The sequence below is a fragment of the Amblyomma mixtum genome, chromosome 4 (assembly GCF_055824585.1).
Source record: "Amblyomma mixtum isolate Tamu chromosome 4, ASM5582458v1, whole genome shotgun sequence".
Lineage (NCBI taxonomy): Eukaryota > Metazoa > Arthropoda > Arachnida > Ixodida > Ixodidae > Amblyomma > Amblyomma mixtum.
In genome coordinates, this window is record NC_143015.1 from 112,229,748 (window position 1) to 112,252,768 (window position 23,021).

At 47.6% G+C, this 23,021-nt stretch overlaps 1 protein-coding gene across 34 annotated transcripts in view; it reads right to left on the reverse strand.

The window, feature by feature from the left end:
• The window catches only part of LOC149347898 (uncharacterized), a 483,015-nt gene that overhangs the window by 262,923 nt on the left and 197,071 nt on the right, over positions 1–23,021 (reverse strand). For 29 of the 34 annotated variants that reach the window (XR_016292691.1, XR_016292689.1, XR_016292688.1 and 26 more), the window contains 2 exons: positions 15,326–15,422; positions 13,219–13,320 (listed from right to left, as the gene is read on the reverse strand). Coding sequence is in view for 30 of the 34 variants with exons in the window: in XM_089587634.1 (XP_089443760.1) it covers positions 13,219–13,320; positions 15,326–15,422 (199 nt within the window). In the remaining 4 variants the exon portion in view is untranslated. Of the gene's footprint in view, positions 1–2,360; positions 2,553–3,138; positions 3,328–6,749; positions 6,812–9,577; positions 9,710–13,218; positions 13,321–15,325; positions 15,423–20,737; positions 20,888–23,021 lie in introns of those variants that run through there. The other 5 variants (XM_089587630.1, XM_089587629.1, XM_089587628.1 and 2 more) reach the window with 4 other exon arrangements.

The window sequence follows — 23,021 nt, forward strand, 5'->3', positions numbered from 1 at the left end:
GAAAAGAGGACGAACAGGAGTGCGTATTGCGTCCTGCCTTGTAGTGCGCTGTTTATATGATATAAACCACCAGATTTCCCTACATTATAGGGTATAGAACTCTCTAACTGGTATTAAGGCGAAAACCTTTAATTGCTGATACTGTCGTCGGTCCATTTACAAAGCGTGTCACAAGCGTTTAACTCGGGTACTAAAAAAGATAGAAAACCGATGGTTGCTTCAGACACAGGAGTAAAAAATGAGCCTAGACACCGTGTAAATTGAAGGCCAACAGCGCAACGACGCAGACAAACCGGCAGACCGTGTTTAGTTACTGTAGAGTAATTAATTACACGCGAAATTGTCGAAATTGCATCGAAATAGCGCGGACGTCGATATCTAGCAACGGGAACGGCGCGACGTCACATTCACCGGAAGTCGTCATGGCATAGTGAAAATTGTCACAGAATGGTCGGAAAAGGTAGGATTTTTGTCAAATTAGATGAAAAAATGTTTGGTCTGTTTTATTGGTGTTTAACGTCCCAAAGCAACTCAGGCTATGAGGGACGCCGTAGTGAAGGGCTCTGGAAAATTCGACCACCCGGGGTTCTTTGATGTGCAGAGATCGCACAGTGCACGGGCTTGTGGAATTTCACCTTCATCGAATTTCAGCCGTCTTTCGGGTCCTGAACTCCATAACCACTGAGCCACCGCATTGGAGGAAAAATGTGTAATTAAGCGTAATTAACACTCAAGATCCCTGAAAGATGTATAATTTGGGCATCAATATAGCTACGGGAACGGTGTGACGTCACATGCACCGGAACTCGTCAGTCATAGTGTCCTCGGGCTTTCGACTCTCAACACTTTAGTTGCCAAAGTGTCCTCGCAATTCTTCTACTTACCCGTCTATTTGTGGTTCAGCGGACGTTGTACATTTCAATTTAAAGCGTCAGTTACATTCCATCATTTACACGTCCTAAAGATACAACTTTCGGAGCAGAGGAAACAAGAACTTCGCAAAGCTAAGTAGGTGTTGTGCGCATATTTCGCATCAGATGGAAGTGAAGTGTTCAGGTTCTGTCGTTTCAGCAGTCAGGACCCCTTATATATATACCACTGGCACTTCTACGGATGTTGAAAGTCCTATCAAACTACTTCGGTGCACTCCACAACGGTTTCCTCGCTATCCAAGGCGTCTTTGCATGTATATTCCCAAGGATGAGTTAAGTGCTTTAAGCATTAGTTTAGTTAGTACATGACCACGCAGTATAAGAAAAACAGCCGAAAAACGCGCATGATAAAGAGCAAATAGCTCACTTTTTAGTAAGCTAGTTTGTGATTTTTTTTTCTTCTTGCATGCGCCCCTTCGTTTTAAGTTCGTTTGTGATTTTTTTTCTTCTTGCATGCGCCCCTTCGTTTTACATCGCTTGCATGGCGGTGTGACAAACAGAGCGAGTCACACAAAAACGTAACATAGTAGAGCGTGGCAGCATGAATGAAAAAAAAAAGATGTCTCGCAGTTCAGTATTGCTAAGCGCGAAATATTTTGCGAACGCACAGGGCCAACTACATTTCCGAAATTTTGAGGTGGGCCGCCCAAATCTTGGGGGTGCCCCAGCTCGGTTCCTAACATGGGTTCAGTTAATTTCGAAGCTTTTGGAAGTGGGCCCGATTGGCAAATTACATTTTTATAGTAGGTCAAGCCTGTATTTCACCTGGACACACCCATATTCACCGGCACGCCGAATCAGCAAAGGTTATTCCAAAGGCAAATTTCGGGTGTCCTAACAATATCTGAGACATGCCTCATGCGACATACCGTGTGCTCGCGTCCTTACCCTGAAGGGCCATGCGCAAAATGGAATTTTAGATGTGCCATTGCCATACACAGCATTTCCATCACTGATTCTGGCTGAGGCACCATTTTGTTCGCACCAGACATCGTCGAAATGGCTTCTTTTTTTTCTATGCGGGCATACGTCGACAATTGCCCGTTTTGTTAGGCTTTGAACCTCCGGATTAGTGCTTTCGGACTAAAATTTAGACCTCCTAGAGTTCATCAGGCGACACAGCGCAGCATGCAGGCGCTTTTCGAGTTTCGCCTGCCTTAAACGCTGCCGCCGCAGCCGAGATAGAACCCGTTTACTTTGGCTCAGCAGTCCGCCTTCTCAAGCAGCGGCCGAGAAATCGGAAGCGAGGGAAACTTGTATACAGTATCCTCTCCTGTATGGAGTGCACCCAGACCCTCGGGACTGCCTGGGACACTCGAAAGCGGAGGAATCTTTTTGCTTCATAACTAACTACGACGTCATCGAAGGGCACGGCCCATTCACGGGCGCAAGATATATGGCATCAGACCTGCTACTCTTCCTCCTCACCTGGGCCACAATCCCCTCCTCCGCCCCAGCGTGCTGCGGCCATACGAGGGCGGGTCGGGACCTGCGTCGGCGTCGCGGCCCACACCCACGTGACGAAGGCACGGCCGGAGCTCGTTGTGCTCATCCCGGTCCCCCTCCATTGCCTGCGGCAGCGTGCAGTGCCCGAGCCTGACGGGAGACCGGAACAGGCGCCTGCATGCAATGTGACACGGAATAGCGCTCAGCCGCGGTAATGACAAGAGACGCAAGACTATTCCGTAAGCTGCCACAGGCAAGGTCCCCTGTTTACACCTCATTATTAAAATTACTGTAGAACCATCTTTTGCAGGGCGCTTCAGAACGTTATCTGTTACTCTGAATATTTTACTGAGTTTCGAACATGCATTGCTACTCCTCTCCTAGTGGTGGCTGCAACTCCGAGGGGTCTGCGCAAGAGACACCATTCCGTGAACCTGTTTAGAGACGTTCTCCTCGAACGTGAAATACGTATTCGACAGACAGAACTGCTGAAGTGTGCTGTGGTACGGAACGCAGGCTGGCGGAAAGAACATTATCTTGGATGAAGAGTAAAAGTTAGACGAAAAGATAGAAAAGAGCCCAGACAGAATACACGGGCTTCCGAGCGAGCTCCCCAAGACTAAGCGAAGCCAAGCACTTGAACCCAGCGCTCCATCAGTATTTCTGCGGCTGTGTTTAACGCGCTCTACAACAAGGACTGCATCGCAGCGCACGTGCCGGCAATTTGCTCAACTCAGGAGGCGGTGCTCCTTCGCCTCACCTGCGAAAGCTTCCCATTGCTTCCAGTCCCAGGATGACCCAGGTGGGACGAGCGTTGGCGTCCCAGCAACACCCATGTGATGGAAGCACTGCCGACGTTCACGGTGGCCCCGCGGCCTATAGCGGCCCAACTGTCGCCTTATGCTGCTAGGGGAAGTCGTGAGCGTGACGAAAGACAGAAGCAGGCGCCCTGAAAATTGACACGAAATAAACGGTCAGGGATGATCACGACAAACAAAGGAAGTGCATAGATCCGTATTGTTAATAGGGAGCGGAAATAACGCTTCTGCGCTGTCTATTCGTTTAGAGAAAAAAAATCAGCGCGTATGTACCCGAGCTTGTTTTCTGGGCTGAAATTCGCAAAGTTTAAGCTCCTTTATTTTGCCCTACAGCGTCAGCTTTGAACTTCCCTGCTTCCCCACGTGCCCAGAGATCTTGTGGCAGACGTTCGCGTGAAATAATGACGTCACCACGAAGCTGAGTCGCAGAGTAATTGTTTTCAGATATTGTCCTGTGAAGCATTGACAGCCAATCGGCAGTCCGACTCATTCACTAGCTCTTACCGCCAAACACAATCTTCGGTCGCGTACTTGATTCAACGTTGTACGCTTAAACCTGAGAGTAGTGGTAGGCAAGTACGGGAGGTCCAGCGACAGCGTCAAAATTGCAGGGAACCTCCTGACTGTCCGTACATCTCCAAGTGAAAGTGGCTATCTTGGCGCAGTATGGCTTCCCGCTTTTTGTTTCTGTGCCATAAAGATTATTATGAAGCTTCAACGCTTGGATAACTAACGGCAATAGAAGGAAAATGATACTCATACACATCAACATTTTACACTGATAACTACAATGAACCCGCATCTGATCTAAAGTAGTGACAAAATACTCGCACATACTATTGGCAAAGAGATTATCAGATGTTAGAAAAGGCAGAAATCTTCCATAATAGCAGACCGCAGAGAAAATACAAGCAATATGCAGTCTCCGCCCAATCGCCACTCGCACCCGGGCGTTCTGGAAAGAGCACGTTACAACCGCGCCGCTGAGTGACGTGTACTCGAAGGCGTGGCTAGTGCTCTCCGACCCCACTGGTTTAGGCTTCGCCTGTGTGCCGCCCCATAAGCCGTTGCGCTGCAGCGGTAACGAGAGTGAAAAGTAATACCAGTGTTACTTAGGCTAGGCTACAAACCTGTGTCAATAAATGAGGTGTCGAACAGCAGAAGTTAACTGTATGTTTAACACGTCTTAGCTGTACTCTTGTGAACACCACCAATGGCAAAGCTATGCCGCACACAGCGCTCTTAACACACAAAAAAAATATGTAGGGCAGCTTACACTCTCGTCTCGTGTAAGACTGATGACACAGCGATACTGTTTGAGTTTGGTTCGACTAAGTTAACCGTGACTAAACTCGTCATTTCTATCAGCTGTCGTCCATACTACCCCCCCACCCCCACCAGTAACAAAAGTTGTCTTCTCCCACAGGGGGCGCCAGGCGTCCATGCGTGACCTCATTACCGCGAACACAGCCACCGCTGCGCTCGACTAACAGAACAACCTGCGGCTTAAACAGCACGGCTGTTAAAAATCGTACTCTTTACAATTATTAATTCGTCGGTGAAACACCCTCTATATTAGGAAAGTACTTCTTTAACGGGCTACACGGAACATAGAAGTAACAATGAGTGTCATCATGTATATATACAGGGCTCGCACTTGAATAAACAGAGAAATCACCACGCGTTCTTTTCCGCCACTTACAAATGGTAGTTTAAGCAGGGAAGCTGCTCGTCTACTGACCCGCAGTACCCGTGTTCGAAACCGACCTCAGCGGCCGCTTTTCGATGGAGACGAAATACAAAGGGCACCCGTCTGCTGCGCGATCCCAGTGCGCATTACAGCACTGCCTTCTTTATACAAGGTGAGGGACCGGAAATTATTTCTCTCTGCGAACTCTCTGCGCACTCCGCCCTGCTATTCCTCGCGTCTATGCCACAGTCGCCTACTGTCTTCTGGTCACTAGCCTGCTTCTTCCCTACCTTGGCACTGAAGTCGCCCACCAGCACAGTGTACTGCGCTTATACTTTCCTTATTGCCGGTTCCATGTCTTATAGAGCTCTCGACTATCTGGTCACCATGGCTATGTAGGCGCGTAGGCCTCTGCCATCTACAGTTTGTACCTATTAAGCCTCATTACGATAACTGCCATCCTCGCATTAATACTACTGAATTCTTCTCTTTTGCCAGTTATGTTCAGACTGATGATGATTCCCACACCTAGTTATCGGCTGTCCGCTAATCCGTGAAAGCACAAAACGTGCCCATCCCGCAGTTTGTACGCCTCACCTGTCCTCCTAACCTCATTAGGCTCTATGACGTCCCATCTAATAGCCGGTAGTTCCTCGCATAGCACTGCTAGACAAGTCTGACTAGATAAGGTTCTAACGTTAAAGGTTGCCAGCTAAGGTTTCCAATGGCGGCCTGTCCCCACCCATAGTTTCCTGCCACACTGTGCTGCGTCAGAGATCTGACCGCCGCCTAAGTCAGTTGCTCCGCAGCCGCTGGGGACTTATGTCCGGGGGGTTAACCGGTTTGGTCACAAAGCAGGTTGTGCCCAAGTACTACACCAGGGTGACCAAATCCTGTTCTAGTGAGGAAGTGCGTTGTCAGTTCTGGTCATCGAGATCAGGCTGCATCTCAGGCCTGATTATGCAATTCCATCATCCCGCGGAGTTCTTTTTTCTAGCCGGTGGAGAACTGCGCGGCACCGGCTTTTGCCAGTCCCAGTCTTCTTGCCCGCGGAGAAGAACACACTACCTGTACTGTATGACTGCTATTCCTATTTTTTTTTTTTAAATTCGAAGCCGAGGGCAGCTGACCTAAAGTATTCGTAATAAAATCGGAAACCCTGCTTCAAAGAAGGAAGTCGCATTCAATTAACGCGTAGAGTCTTAGTCGAGCAAAACAAGCTATTATCATCATCATCATCATCATCACCTGCCTTGGAAGACAATCGCGGTGCAGCGAACGAACCCGAACCGAATCAAGAAGTATTTAGCTTGACTTCAGCTGAAGGCAGGAACTCTGGTTCGCAGCTACGCGCAGAGAACTTTTTGAGCCTCCTCGAACTGATTTGAAGAAAATTCAATTAAAACAACCCAATGGTGGCTGTGAGGTGCAAGAAAATTCAAGTTCATGTGATGCGCACAAACACTAATTGCTGCTGCGTCGTCTAAATTCCCGGGTCTCTATAGCTCACCTGCCCCAAGAGCCGGAAATGATGAAAAATTGACAAGAAGCAATCATGCCGCAGTTTTTGAATGCCCCACGTGATCCCAAGTACTTTTATTGCAAGCTACTAAACACAGAACGATTTGCAGCTATTATTGAATGAACCGAGTCGAGGGTAAAAAAAATTTAACGAGTGACAAGAAAAGAAGTTTAAATCTAACTTCATCCAATTCTGCTGCAGGAAAACATACCCAAGTAGAGCCACAGAACGTAGAGCCACAGAAAGGATTTCTGCCAGGAACAAAGCTTGGACAGAGTTGTCCTCTAAGCCGCTTGTGAGCCCAGAAACTTGCAAACAGAAGAGGGGGAGCCGGTGCTCACCTGTGTCCTCCCCTGCCGGCAGGGCAGCCAAGTGGGGCTGGCTGTTCTGCCTAAAGGAACACCTGTACAACAATGGGGATCGGATGAACAGGACAGCACCGCCATGAGCTTCTAATAATAAGAATCAGTTATCCAGTTATGTTTTGCGCAACTTTTTGTTACGACGCAATACTCCGATAGCCAAAGCGAGACCTCGAGTGGCCGAAGTGGCTATGCAAACCTTGTTTCCATTGGTCGAAATGGTCTTGACGTCACAGTGCGCGAATTTCAAACGGGGCTAATTACACTTTAGCTAGTAACGATGCAACCAATTAAAGGAATCATATAGTGATGCTCCAGGTAAGTGTGACTGAGTTTAGTTAATTGCTTAATTAGCGAATTAGCGTAACTAACCTTTCTAGTCAGACCAGATAAATAAAACCGAGTAGGAAATTGGTCGAGTTGGGGAACGAACCAGGGTCTCCGGAGTGTGAGAGGCGCGCACTAACCCCTCCACCACGCCAGCTCGATGGTTTGGAATGAACAAAGGCGCATCTAGTGAATACGGTGTCTTCGTTCACTACCATCTTCCTCCATTCCTGTTACGGCGCGGTTTAGGTGTCCACCAAAATATGGGAGACAGGTACATTCTTCAAAATCCAATTTACCAACGAGAAGAACTTGCCGTGCAGATCGTCACCGCACTTTTGTATATAGCAGACTCTTGTAGCCCGCTCGGTACCTAAGTCCAACGCAAACACAAACTACAAAACTTGAAGGTGCACTCAGACCGCTCCATGAAGCCGGCGTGGGTCGACCCCCTTATAGTTTAAATCAATGACTCCCACATAGCGGTGTGCTAAAAACTTTCTCCGATAATATGACCAGATGGTGCTCTTGTTTCTAGGGATGCGACACCCTCAAAAGAACAGGGTTCATTCACCTTCATTGATGGTTCAAATGGGAAATTTAAACGGAATGCTGAGTTCAGTTCTATGATCATGAAGTGCATATTCTCAAAATCGTATCATCATAGTTTACTACTGAACTGCCGTACTGCTGTGGTCATATCAGTACATAAAGCCGGAGGTAAAAAGTATCCATCTATCTATTGTCCCATAACTTTGAGATAAGTAGCGTGCAAAATAATGGTACATATATTTGCACATCTTGTTAAAAGTTTTTTCTCTTCTGATATTCAACAACTTCACTTACGACTAGCACTTCTATTTGGACTCCTCTTTTTCATCTTACTCCGTATTTCTTGACTTTGCTAAAGGATTCGATAAAGTTAATAACTCACTGCTATTATTCCAAAAACGAAGTGTGCTGAACAATGACCCTGCAGTTCTGAACTAGAAGCGTGGATTTCCTTCTCGTGTTGAATTTGTCAGCATCAATGACGCTGATTCCTCTACTGTACCACTTGGTTCTGGGTTCAAGCATCAGTACTTGGCCGCTTTACTGTTTATCTTCTAAGCTGCTGTGAATCGCCACTCCGCTCTGCAATTCTGTAAAGTCCTCTGTATCATGAGAATAAAATAACTAAATATCTCTTGCCAAGGAACAAGGCCGAAGGAGGGGGAGGGGGAATGAATAAGAGAGAGAGCAATAAGTAAGCACCCCACCCCCGGAAGATTAAAAACTCGGCGCATATGTCCCCTCCTAGCTAAGCGCGACTAGTCAAGGCCCTCAGGTACCGCGCAAAAATATGACACGACGCTTCCGCGAAGGTCGACAAGAGGCCCAACCAAAGAACCATAGCGGAGAGACATTCATCTACTGTACAAGGATATACACGACGGTCACTATGGTGTCAAACACGTGTGCAGTATTGGCCGGTAAAACCGATCATCTACTCGGCTGGTGTTCCAATTCTGCCAACTCACATGAGTCTACATGTGATCCATGGAGCCCCTCTACTCGGTAAATAGCAGAACAATAGCATCAATATCTATAAGCAAGGCCGTTCTCAATATCGAGCGCAGACTATACTGGAATCTAATCTACACGATATATTAATGGAATACCATAAACACAACCACAACACTACAATCACCTTGCGTCGGATACCTAGTCATCACGGGACCGAGGAAAATGAGCGGAAGAACAGCAAATAGCTGAACGCTACCAGATCATCGTGGAAAACCCCGCACGATCTTACTACCCCGACCGAACTTACCCCGACCGAAAGAACAAGCACACATCCTTCGCTGAGTACTGACACTCTCCTTCCTCATTCCATCATTGCTGTGCAACTTGGGATGGTTTAGTTTAGTTTATGGGGTTTAACGTCCCGAAGCGACTCGAGCTATGAGGGACGCCGTAGTGAAGGGCTCCGGAAATTTCGACCCCCTGGGTTTCTTTAACGTGCACTGACATCGCACAGCACCTCTGTAATTTTGCCTCCATCGAAATTCTACCGTTGCGGTCTCGGTCGAACCCGCATGTTTCGGGTCAGCAGCCGTATGATACAGCTCTCTGTTCAAACTGTCCGGAGATCAGGGTAGATACAGAACACATTCTCTGGTCTTGTGACGCTTTAAATTCTCTCTCGTTTTCCTAAAGTGCCCCCTAACCCCAGCAGAGCTTCGCGTCCCTCGCACTCGACAGATGAAAGATGGGCCTTAGCGAAGGAAGCTGTCTTCTTAACCGCGACTTAGAACTCGGCTGGAATAAAAGTATTTTCCTTCTCGAATTCTAATAAAAGGTAAATATGGGAAGATGTTTTACTGCCTCTGAGGAATATTCTGGAGCCCCTTCGCTGATGAGTACATGCCTTTCCTAAAAGGCCCACGGCACAGTTCCTGTCGCGCATTATCCCCCGGAAAACGGCAGCTCTCACTCACCAAATGCCGCTTGCAGGCCTGAACTGGAAAGATGCCTGCTGTATGGCACGCGACGCTTGCATTCCAGACGACCCGCTCCGCCGAAGGCGTGTTCCACCGACGGAGTGTAGGGGTGGGGCGCCGCCAGCAGACCTGCATCATCGCGTCGCAAGAAAGCTTGGTTAGAAGAAGCGGCACCGAGGAAAACGCAGTCGGGTACCCCTATCCTTCCTTCTATCGCTCCCCCCACCCCTTATTTCTTTGTTTCGGTCCCCTCCCTGACACCATGTTATTTTTTATTACCTCTAGCCGCAGGTCAGGTGCTCCAGGTTTCGATGTCAGATGCGACGGCTAGCAAAATCTGTTCATTCCATTTTTTATTTTTTATTGCCAACAAACAGCCACTAGCAACAACAACAATGGCCAAGTCAGAAAGGTCACGAAAACACGCTTAGTATTTATAATGTCCTTGACTGCTGGTGTAATCGGCATGGATATAAGCGTTGCCAGGATTGACATTCAGCCAGACGGCCAGACTACGGAGGTCTCTCTCAAAGACGTCAGCGTGTGTTTTAACGATTACTAGAAACGAGGTTTTTACAGTACAGACACCGTTTGCGCTTTCTAAGTGCGCGAAAAACAGCTATAAGCTCCGCTCGGGAACTCTGTTTTAACAGCCACCAGCGTGAGGTGATCTGCTGAATGTATGCAGCTTGCTATTTCGTTCAAGGTTAGTTATAAAAAGTTGACTTGCCAGAGCTATAGTGCGCACTGTGAGGTAAGCCCTATTGTAATGTATGTTTCAGTTTAAAATAATGGACGCTTAAGTTTCAAGAGGTGATAGTTTGGCCAGCCAGAAGTCGTCGTTGCTAATCCTCATGATAGGCTATGCTTTTATTCGACTAGTAATCTTATGCTCCGTAACGCGCTGAATCGTTTCATACCAGTCCGAACACTCTACTCCAGGTGTTAGGTGGTCCTCAATTGTACACCAATGGTACCGCCCGCTGGTCCCACTTGAATGGCCTTGTGTTTCACACTAACGCGAATTTGAGTAATACGAGTAGTTGACCTAACGCTCTAAAAATTTCGTTCAAAAAATCGTTTTCAAAAATGGCTCTTTCCACATGTGACAGAAGCCAACAGCCACAGAAACCAGTTGTTTTTTCTTCTGCTTTTCTAATCAATTAGCTTTAAGCGATGACATATTCTAAATTGATCAACACCACAAAATAAATGAATTAATTGAAAAAATATCTCCTGTGCCCCTTGGTTTCTGTGGCTGTTGGATTCTGTCATATTTACAACGAGCCCCTCATTCCCCTACCTTGTTTGCTTACTTGTTTGGCGAGAGCCTCGATTCTGGCAGCCTTGATGCCATAGGAAGCATAAGAGGGTTCTCACACAGCTTCCACCCTCTCCGTTCGATGACGTTCTACGTCACAGCTGGGGTAACTCGGGACGTTCTACGTCCGCCGCTTATGAACATGGGTGGCGCTGATGAACACTCTCAAGGTTAGGTTACTTGTAAACATAAATACCCCCGAAAGCAGAAGGTTCGACAGCCGTCGCCGTAGCTCAGCGGTAGAGCACCGGACGCGTAATTCGGAGGTCGTGGGTTCGGATCCCACCGGCGGCATGTGGTTGTTTTTTCTTCTGCTTTTCTAATCAATTAGCTTTAAGCGATGACATATTCTAAATTGATCAACACCACAAAATAAATAAATAAATTAAAAAAAAATCCCCTGTGCCCCTTGGTTTCTGTGCCTGTTGGCTTCTGTCATATTTACAACGAGCCCCTCATTCCCCTTTCCACATGTGTTAGATATGAGTCCATAAATCTGCCAGACCAGAATAGGCAGATGTAGGCCGGCCACGCTCGTTCGCGTTTAACAGATTTTCCAGGCTCTGTTGCGCACCCTGCATGCCATGTTCCCGTGTCAACACAGAGGGTAGTCATACGCTTTCAGCTGGTCCAGCGTGCTGCGTTCACACCTGCGCGTTAATAAGGCGGAAGCCTTTATTGTCTCATGTCTCGCCAGCGTGTTCGTCTGCGCGAACTTGTCAGTATGGTACGATACCTTGGTGCCCCTATAATACTCCAGTGTGCGAGGAGTTCAAGTGGGACCAGTGGGTGGTACCATTGGTACACAGACCTTGGGCCACCTAACTGGCGTAGAATGTTCTAAGTGGTAAATGATTCAGCGCGCGTTGCGGAGCATAAGTTTACTTGCCGAACCAAAGCGTAGCGCATCGTAAGGATTCGCACCGACAATCTAGGGTTCCCCAAACCATCACTTCTTGAAATTTCAAACGTCCATTACCGCCGTACTAGCTGACGTAGAACATTCAAAGTTATGTCAAATGATTTGCCATCTTGCGCTGTATAGACTGACTATGAAGGAATTATGTCGTAGCTATCGGTTATAACGAACACACTGGATATAACGAAGTTGTGCGTCGTAACTCCAAACCTGTCATAACGAACACGCCGGATATAATGAATGCGTAGTACGTCGTAACTCGAAATCGGTTATAGAGAACAAAACACCAAACAAATGCACACAATGAAGAATCGGAAGAGTTGCGGAGAGCTCAGCAGGATGGCCCAAAAAGGCTTTCGCCTTGCTGCACGTAAGGCGACCTAAGTGCTCCCCCTGAACTTTTGTATGCGGTGAACTTGTCTCCCACTGAGAACAGCGAGCCTTGCACTGGCCGCCGTCGCCTCTAGAGGCGAGGAAGGCTCATCGCGACGAAACATGGCGTCGGTGTTGGCCAGCAGCAGTGGTCCCAAAAATTCCAGAGGACGTCACCGTAACATCAAGGAAAATTTCTTACGAAGGTGCGGGGAAATGAGCCCAAGACTTTCAGACTGGGAGGCCACCACGCAACGCATAGGCCATGCAAAAAAGAATTCCCTCTTGGTGAAGAAAGGTGGACCTAGAATATGCGTTGCCTTAGGACTGTATGCTAATGGATAGGTGCGTCATTATTGGGAGAAAAAAAATTCAAAGCGAAATAAACATGAAAAAAAAATGCCTTTGCATTCAAAGCACCGAAGTAGTGTTAAGTGCCCTTCGTAATTGTTTTCCGTAATTGTTTTGCCAGCCTTTATGCTCTCCTTAAGAGACTATAGAACAAAAACTACGAGACCGTGCAAAAACGCGACAGTCGCCCGAGCAGATCGGAAGGAAAGCACCGCGAAATGAAACAAAAAGACTACACTGATAAGCATAGAGCGCACCTATGGGTGTGTTAACGAGCAATTTCCCAATGACAACACAACCAGCCGAAAGGAAAATGTGCACGTATAACATGAATGACGAACAAAGAGTCCTCTTTTTGGAAACGTCACACATCCTTTCTTCGCAATCTGCCTTACTCGCGCATTCGGGCCTTTAGAGTGTTTACCAATGTTCCCCGTGATTCTCAATGTATCGCTTCACGGAAACAAATCGTTGCGACTGCTATTTGTCAGTGGTCACAAGCTTTTTTTGCACCCAGACTCCTAACGACGGTGGTCACCGTTGAAAAGATTGAACATGGACTCTTGCGCTTCAGAGCTGAACGCCGAACGCCACAACCACCACAGGCCTACCACCAGAGGCCGCAACCACCAGAGGCTAGGGCAGTTTCCTCCACACTCGAAGATGATCACTCACCCTGTAGTGTAACGAAGGCGGTGGGAGTGCCTCACTCTTCTGGGCCATCCGCACACGACGTTTGCATCCCACACGATCCTGTGGGCTTCCACACCAGCCAGGCTGCAAAATGGGAATCTTGAAGTGAGCCTCTGCATTTTCACTTCGATATATACAGGGTCTTTTCCCTAAGGCTTTACACAGTTCTTTAAAGTAGGCTTTTTGAATTACAGTGCTTTTTCGGCATAGCATTGCCTCCGGCGTAGTACGTCAGGATTCAGCTAAGACGTGCTAACTAGCAGGCCGGTTAAGTAATATTGATAGTTAGCATTTTAACTATTACTGTTAGGCTCCTCAGTTATTGTTATGTGTGTAGCCCACCGTAGGTAATATCGAAATAAGTTTCTATAATTTCGAAAACGTGGTTACCGTCAGCGCTGTGGCCCAACAAACTTTGGCCATTTTGACTAGTAACGTGCACTGTAGGGGTTGCTCTGCCTGCAAGCTTCCTAAAAGCACACGTACAGTAAAGTAAGCAGGCTGGATGGTTTGCTTCTCAGTCGTATATTAAAGCTATTATGGCCACCCTCAAACCTTAAATCTCTGTATGGTAAGGAGAACCCTTGTCCTCACCTTCAAAGAAGTTTTGACCTTTAGGGAAGCCATGAGGGCTCTGCTACACCAATCAAAGGCAAACCATGCAGCCTGGTTACTTTCAGGAAAGACTGTATTTGGCGCGATGTTGGCAGAACTTGTTGAGCCACAGCGCCGAGGGTAACCGCGTTTTCGAAATTCTAAAAACTGACATGGACAATAATTACTGTGGGCTACACGTCCCTCACGCTGCGTGGTGCAACACCCAGGAGAATCTGGATAGTGATCGCCACATTATCTAGATTGTCCTGCAATCAGGCCAATCACGCAGACCCCCTCGTGGTGCTATCATCACGAAATGGGACTCATTCCGCACCTCCCGAGCAGCTCGTACTCCAGACACCATATCAGACATAGCTACTTGGACTGACCAACTCCAGCGTGACGTCCGCGCCGTGACTCGCCCCATCCCGGAGGAATGCCCTGCAGACGCAATGGATTCCCATCTCATCCACCTATGGGAGGCCAAGGCAGGTACACGCCTCTCAGTAATTAAGCAGCCTAACAGATTTTGGAGCCCCCAACAATAACAGTTAACTATTCAAAATTAGTTAACCAGCCTACTAGTTAGCACGTCTTAGCTCTATTCCGATGTACTACACTGCTGACAATGCTATGCCGAGAAAAGCGCTATTCTACCCAATATTTTAAGAATTTCGCAAAATATTATTTGAAACACCCTGCATATAATTCTTGTAAACGTATGCTCATAAAACTCCTCCAACGCCATGCAGAACTTCGGCTACTCTTCGCTGCACGGGCGACCCCGTAAAGTTTCGATTTGTCGAGAAGCAGCTCGTAGTAATTAACGCAATTAACGCACAGAGCCGTCTCATCCCGACACTGCCTAATTCCAACTTATTCCTTCCCGCGTCCGTGCTGAAAACAGCGGTCAGGAGAATGACATTTTCTGAAGTCTCAAGAGGGATCAGGACAGTAGTTACGGCCGTCTGCAAGGCTTTCAATAGACAACGAAGCTAAGAAAACGAGTTAAAAATGATGTTTACATCATTAGTCAACCAAAATAACTAGGTCAGCGGGGGCAGGGTGTTTCCCGCAAACCTATCACGTACCAGCCAAACCTGAAAAATATAGTTTTGATTTGTTTTCATCTCGCTAGCTAGCACATCTTAGCTGTATTCTGTTGTCCTACACTACTGATACTCCTATGCCGACATAAGTGCTCTTCTCACTCAAAAACACTTAAGAATTGTTGACATTACTGTGTGAATAATCGAGTATATGCTGGGGGTGGGTTATTGAAATCGCGTCTCACGTCTACTCTCGTAGTGGAAAAGCAATAGCCAGTGGCAGCAGTTCTTGTTTTTCCAAACGACACCGATTTCTCCTCATGCTGACAGTTGTGTCCCCGCATCTGTATGAGCAGCCCCAAGGAGTCTCTGAGAGTCTGCAAAGTATTCGCTACAACGGCGTTCCACGATGCTTAGGAAGTGCACCGAAAACAGGTACCAACCTTTCTTGGCTGCCGGAGCTTAAGTCTGGGAAATCCTCGTCTGGGCTGCGACGACCGATTTCGGCGAACCTCCACATCGAAAGCACCGAGAGCTAGCCTGCAAATACGAAGGTTTATGGGGTTTAACTTCCCAAAGCAACTCAGGCTATGAGGGACGCCATAGTGAAAGGTTCCGGAAATTTAGACCACCTGGAGTTCTTTAACGTGCACTACCTGACATCGCACAATAAGACACACCAACTACTAGAATTTTACGTCTCATCGAAATTCGACCGCCACGGCGAGAATCGAACTCGGGCCTTTCGGGTCAGCAGCCAGTCGCCACAACCACTGAGCCAGCGCGGCGTAAGTTGACCCCAATTTAATCGAGAAGACGCAACAACAGTAGCGGTTACCCCAGCATCAATTATTCGTTACTGAAAGGGAGCCTGAAATGATATTGTAACGAAAGCTACATTGACCACAAACTTCCGATTTCGCTGTGGCGTTGCTGTGAGGAAGAAGAGACCGACCTTACGCCGTTGCCTAGCAACCGCCGCAGCTGGCGGACGCCTCGCGCTCGCCCCGCCATCTGGCATGACGTCACACCGCTTGCCTCGTCGTTGCGCTCAACGCAACAGGACACAACCTCACTATAGTGACGGACTCCAAACAAGCATGTAGAAACTACACAAGAGGCAGGATCGACAGCATCGCCAATCATATTCTACACACGACGAGAAGACACAAAAACACTAAACATAGTATAGTGTGGGTTCCTGGACATGAGGGGATGAGAGGCAACGTGGCAGCAGACGAGTTAGCTCGAGGATACGTCAACCGAGCAGACTCAGCACTTTGCACCACAGGCACCTTTGACCCAGTTACCCCCACGTGCTCAGATATACTCGATCATTACAGGGGTCAGCGGAAACGCTACCCAGCCCCACACAAAAGGCTCACCAAAGAGGAGGCGGTAGACTGGCGCAGACTACAAACCGGTACCTACCCACACCTTCACAACCTACACAAGATTTTCCCTACACAATATGCAGACGAATGTCCGCGGTGTCAGGGTAAACCTACACTAGAACATATCACATGGACCTGCCCTAAGGCAGACTTAGAGCCAAGAATAAACCCGAGTGTGATGCAGTGGGAGCACTTGCTGGCCAGCGAGGACGAGGAAGCGCAACGATTCCTTGTGCGCCGAGCCACGATGGCAGCAGTCAAGTGCGGCATCCTGGACCAAGGATCGACCACGGCGCCCAGCGACCCGTAAGGGTCACGAACACCAATTTATTGACAATAAAGTTTTTTCCATCCATCCATCGTCGTTGCGCTCGCCTCCGCTCGCTTCGCCAGCTGTGTCGCATGCCTGCTTTCGTTACGTGTAGCCTGGCATAGCCGCTTGAATCTTGAATAAACAGCGCGAACGAAGACGAGCACAAAAGACAAGAAAATGGACGACACAGCGCTGACTAACAACTGAGGGTTTATTGCTGATCACACAAGTATAAATACATAGATGTCGGCGGAGAGGGAAAGGTATACAAAGTGCAAAACAAACAAAAAAACCATAAATGTGACAACAGCAACAGAAGCGCGCTAGAAATCAGCGGAGATTATCAGCCCCAAGGAGTGACAGCTCTTTTTCCAGTAGCGTTAGCGAAGGAGTGCTTATACATGCATTTCCCTGCTTGAATATGTTGTAGGCCTCGATAATTTCCCTCGCAGTTTTTTCCTGATTTTTGGCAATGACCTTGGTTTCATGATATAGCGGTACGCACTGTTTTTTCTCTGTCTTTGCCCATTCACAATCCCGGCAATGAATGCCGAGGTGACCGGAAACTACTTTTGACACTTTATAGCTGTGTTCGCTCAGCCTTTTATTGATACATCACTTTTGATACATCACTTTTGATACTTTTGATACATCAAAAGTAGTTTCCGGTCACCTCGGCATTCATTGCCGGGATTGTGAATGGACAAAGACAGAGAAAAAACAGTGCGTACCGCTATATCATGAAACCAAGGTCATTGCCAAAAATCAGGAAAAAACTGCGAGGGAAATTATCGAGGCCTACAACATATTCAAGCAGGGAAATGCATGTATAAGCACTCCTTCGCTAACGCTACTGGAAAAAGAGCTGTCACTCCTTGGGGCTGATAATCTCCGCTGATTTCTAGCGCGCTTCTGTTGCTGTTGTCACATTTATGGTTTTTTTGTTTGTTTTTCACTTTGTATACCTTTCCCTCTCCGCCGACATCTATGTATTTATACTTGTGTGATCAGCAATAAACCCTCAGTTGTTAGTCAGCGCTGTGTCGTCCATTTTCTTGTCTTTTGTGCTCGTCTTCGTTCGCGCTGTTTATTCAAGATGCTTAACCAACTAGCCCGCCAAAACGTGTTAATGGCATAGCCGAGCTAAGCCACTGTTTTTCTGGTGCGGTTAAGAAAAGCACACGCGCGATGGATATTCCATCCCTCGTCACTGCAGCGCTAAAAACGTTCAATCCATAGCTTAAATTAACACCATAAATATCGGCTATTAAAAATGATGCTCCTCCTCTCCCACATCAACTCATACAGGTCGGGACTGCCTGGGGCCCCGCCACACCTACCGGCCCACGTCAATTCGGCACGCCCATTGAAAGGGCTCTCCCGACTGCCCATTCACGTCACCGGAGTAAGGATGGTTTACAACAGCCGGTGAGATGTCTCACTAATCTGCTGCGGGCAGCAATTATTAAACAGGTCTTCTTTTTGAAAATGACCAGTCCACGCATAGCTTTTAAATTTGAATACTAACAAAGAGAACAGATGTATTGTATTAGAGAATGACGTTCAAAATTATTTCAGGGTCCTCCGAACAAAACCTTATAAACAAAAATACTTGGCTATTCGTTGTGCCAACTACACATACCCACGGTGTGCTCCTGCTACTAAACAAACTGCAGACCGTTATGTCTGATTTGGAGCAGTGGTCTTTTTCAGGCTTTTCAGGAGGTGCTCAAGATCAATTTCAACCACCTGATTCAACTTGCACTCTGATCCTACAGCACGCACTTGCTTTCGCATTTTGCCTCCGCAGGAATGCGCAGTATTCGATCCCACAACCTCGGGCTCATATATGCGCACGGTTTCATGTTCGTCTTACTGATGACCATTAGCATTGGCTAAAAGTCTGCTACCGAGATCAATGTCACGGTTTTGTTCGCGGTGTTTCAATGAAACCGAAATAGAAAAACGGCTGTGCCCGGAGATTTTGAGAAATCTTCGGAACTACGACGTGCTTCACACGGCGCAGTGAACACACAAGGCGTAATCTCACTCCGCAACTTTTGCAACTTTTTGTTGCGAAAGCAACACTCTGACAACCAAAGCGAGACGTCGGGTTGCCGCCGTATCTACGCTGACCTTGTTTCAATTGCTCGAAATGGTCGTGACGTCACAGTGCGCGAATTTCAAACGGGTCCAATTGCACTTTAGCTAGTAACCAAGCAACCAACTAAAGGAATCGTATAGTGATGCTCTAAGTAAGTGGGACTGAGTTTAGTAAAATGCTTAATTAACCAATTACCGTAATTAACCTTCCTAGACAAACCAGATAAATAAAACCGAGCAGGAAATTGGTCGAGTTGGGGAATCGAACCAGGGTCTCCGAAGTGTGAGACGAGCACACCAACCACTCCACCATGCCAGCTCGACGGTTTGGAACGAACAAAGGCGCATCTAGTGAATACGGTGTCTTCGTTCACTCCCATCTTCCACCCTTCCCGTACGGCGAGGTTCAGGAGTCCATCGAGATATTCGAGACAGATTACATACTTCCAAAACCAATTTGCCAACGAGAAGAACTTGCCATGCCGCTCGTCACCGCACTTTTGTTGATAGCAGACTCTTGTGCCCCGCTCGGCACCCAAGTCCAACACAATCACGAGCTACAAAACTTGAAGGTGCACTCAGCCCGCTCCAATAAAGCCGGCCTCTGTCGACCCCCTTATAGTTCATATCAATGACTCCCACATAGGGGTGTGCTAGAAACTCCCTCCGATAATATGGCCAGTTAGCGCTCTTGTGTCACAAGGAGTAGGGATGCGACGTCCTCACACGAGCAGGGTTCATTCACCTTCATTGAGGGTACATTGATGGTACGATCACCTTCATTAATGGTACTTATAATGTCCTTGATTGCTGGCGTAATCGGCATGGATATAAGCGCTGCAGGATTGACATCCATAGCCAGACGGTCAGACTACGGAGGTCTCTCTCAAAGACGTCAGCGTGTTTTATAGCGATTACTAGACACTACGCTTGCGTGAAGGTCGAAGGGAGGCACAACCAAAGAATCATTGCCGAGACATATTCATGTACTGTACAAGGATATACACGACGGGCACTATGGTGTGAAACACGTGTGCAGTATATGGCCGGTAACACCGAATGCCTGCATGGCTGGGCGGTTTTCCAATTCTGCCAACTCACATGGATACTGCATGTGATCCATGGAGCCCCTCTACTCGCTAAACAAAAATAACATCAATATCTATAACCAAAGCCATTCGCAATTGTCAGCGCAGACTATACTGGAACCCCATATACACGATATATTAATGTAATTCCATAAACGCAACCACAACACTACAATCACATCGGTCGGGTACCTGGTCATCACGGGATCCAGGAAAATGAGCGGAAGAACAGCAAATAGCTGAACGCTACCAGATCATCACGGAAAAGCGCACGATCTTACTACCCCGACCAAACTTACCCCGGCCGAAAAAACAAGCACACATCCTTCGCTGAGTACTGACACTCTCCTTCCTCATTCCATTATTGTTGTGCAACTTGGGATGATTTAGTATAGTTTAGTTTATGGGGTTTAACGTCTCGAAGCGACTCGGGCTATGAGGGACGCCGTAGTCAAGGGCTGCGGAAATTCCGACCCCCTCGGTTTCTTTAACGTGCACTGACATCGCACAGCACAAGGGCCTCTAGAATTTCGCCTCCATCGAAATACGACCGTCGCGGTCGGGGTCGAACCCGCGAGTTTCGGGCCTGCAGCCGTATGATACAGCTCTCTGTTCAAACTGTGCGGAGATCAGGGCAGATACAGAACACATTCTGTGGTCCTGTGACGCTGCCTTTAAAATCCCCCCCCCCTTCCTCCAGGCTAGCTTCGTGTCGCTCGCACTCGACAGATGAAAGGCGTGCTTTAGCGAAGCAAGCTGTCTTCTTGACCGGGACTTAGAGCTCGGCTGGAATAAAAGTATTTTTCTCCTCGGATTCTAATAAAAGGTGAATATGGTTTACTGCCTCAGAAGGGTATTCTGGAGCACCTTCGCTGATGAGTACATGCCTTTGCGAGAAGGCCCACGGCACAGTTTCTGTCGCGCATTACACTCCGGAAAACGGCAGATCCCACTTACCGTATCCCGCTTGCAGGCCTGAAGTGGAAGGATGCCTGCTGTTCGGCACGCGACGCTTGCATTCCAGACGACCCGGACGACTCCAGACTCCCCGCTCCGCCGAAGGCGTGTTCCATCGACGGAGTGTAGCGGTGGGCGCCGGCAGCAGACCTGCATCATCGCGTCGCAAGAGAGCTTGGTTAGAAGAAGCGGTACCGAGGAAAACGAAGTCTGGTACCCCTATCCTTCCTTCTATCACCCCCCCCCCCCCCCCCTTTATTTCCTTGTTACTGTCCCTTCCCTGTCTCCGTGTTTTTTTTTTTTTATTCCCTCTAGCCGCAGCTCAGGTGTTCGAGGTTTCGATGTCAGATGCCGCGGCTAGCAACATCTGTTCCTTCCATTTTTATTTTTAGTACCAATAAATAACCACTAACAACAACAACAATTGCCAAGCCAGAAAGGTCACGAAAACACGCTTAGTACTTATATGTCCTTAATTGCTGGTGTAATCGGCGTGGATATAAGTGCTGCCAGGATTGACATCCAGCCAGACGGCCGGACTACGGAGGTCTCTCTCAAAGGCGTCAGCGTGTGTTAGAACGATTACTAGAACCGAGGTTTTTACAGTTGAGATGCCGCTCGTGCTTTAAGTGCGCGAAAAGCAGCTCTTACCTTTGGTTCACCAAACCATGATTTTTTGAAATTTCAAACGTCCATTACCGCCAAACTAACTGACGTAGGACATTCAAAGTTGTGTCAAATGATTTGTCTTCTTGCGCTGTATAGACTTGACTATGAAGAAATATGTCGCAACTCTATCCGTTATAACGAACACGTCGGATATAGCGAAGTTGTACGTCGTAACTCAAAATTTGTTATAAAGAACACGCCGGATATAACGAATGTGTAGTATGTCGTAACTCAATATCGGTAATAGCGAACAAAACCCCAAACAAATGCACACAATGAAGAATCGGAAGCGCTCCGGAGAGCTCAGCAGGATGGCCCAAAGGCTTTCGCCTTGCTGCACGTAGGCGACTTAAAGGTGCACTGAAGAGGAATCTGAACTTGTCTTTTTCCGTGGGAACTCGATCTACACTTAGTAGAACGTTAAGTTGGGCGAGTTGGTATAGGTTCATGGTTGAAAAACAGCTCACAAAAGACTAGAGACAAGAGTAAAGGCGACGACAGGACAAGCGCTGAACTCACAACTAAGGCTTTATTGCGAAAACCTGGGTGTATAAGGAAGGCATAATAGATGAAAACAAAATTGAGCAAACAAAACTATGACAGTGATAAAACTAGCGCGCGCCCGAAGCCCAAAATCTGCCAAGAAACGTGATCTCGGTATCACTTAAGGCAACCGAAGGTTTGCTAAGGCAGCCCCGTTGCTCTGTTGCGATGAAGTATGCTTCTGCTACTTCCCGCGTGGTTTGATCTCTGTGAGGATACAACACCTTTGCTTGACTTACCATTGCTTGAACAAGCGTTTGCAAGCACACAAAAACAATTTAGATAAAGGCAATGACCAATCTTATCTTGTTACTCATTGTAAGGGGTGCGCAGTGATGAAAAACAAGAAGAAAAAGTGCACTGCTTTGTTAAGTCAAGCAAAGGTGTTGTATTCTCAGAGAGATCAAACCACGCGGGAAGTAGCAGAAGCATACTTCATCGCAACGGAGCACCGCGGCTGCGTTAGCAAACCTTCGGTGGCTTTAAGTGATAGCGAGATCACGTTTCTTGGCAGATTTTGGGCATCGGGCGCACGCTAGTTTTATCACTGTCATAGTTTTGTTTGTTCAATTTTGTTTTCATGTATTATGCCTTCCTTATATACCCAGGTTTTCGCAATAAAGCCTTAGTTGTGAGTTCAACGCTTGTCGTGTCGTCGCCTTTACTCTTGTCTCTAGTCTTTTGTGCGCTGTTTTTCAACCACGAATCTATACCAACTCGCCCAACTTAACGTTATACTAAGTCATATTTCTTGTGCAACGGGCTCTATTTACGTTCCTAACCTTTCCTTTAATAACCCTGCTGTGCTCGCCCCACTCATCGCCGTCTGCGTCTGCCAAGCCAGGAAGGCCTCCTGGTTTGTAAAACTCGGATGCGTTCCTCCGGAGCTTCTGTCAGCCTTCGGGTTCTTGAAACCTTCTCCAGGACACAGCAGAAGGGTGTGCCGTATCCTCGCTTCGGAGTCGTGGCTGCAAGCCCGTCATTTTAAGGAATGCCTGCGGGTCTTCTGTGGGGTCACCGACAGTCGGCAAACCACGGGTCGCTCGTACAGCCATTGGTGTGCCACCTCTGA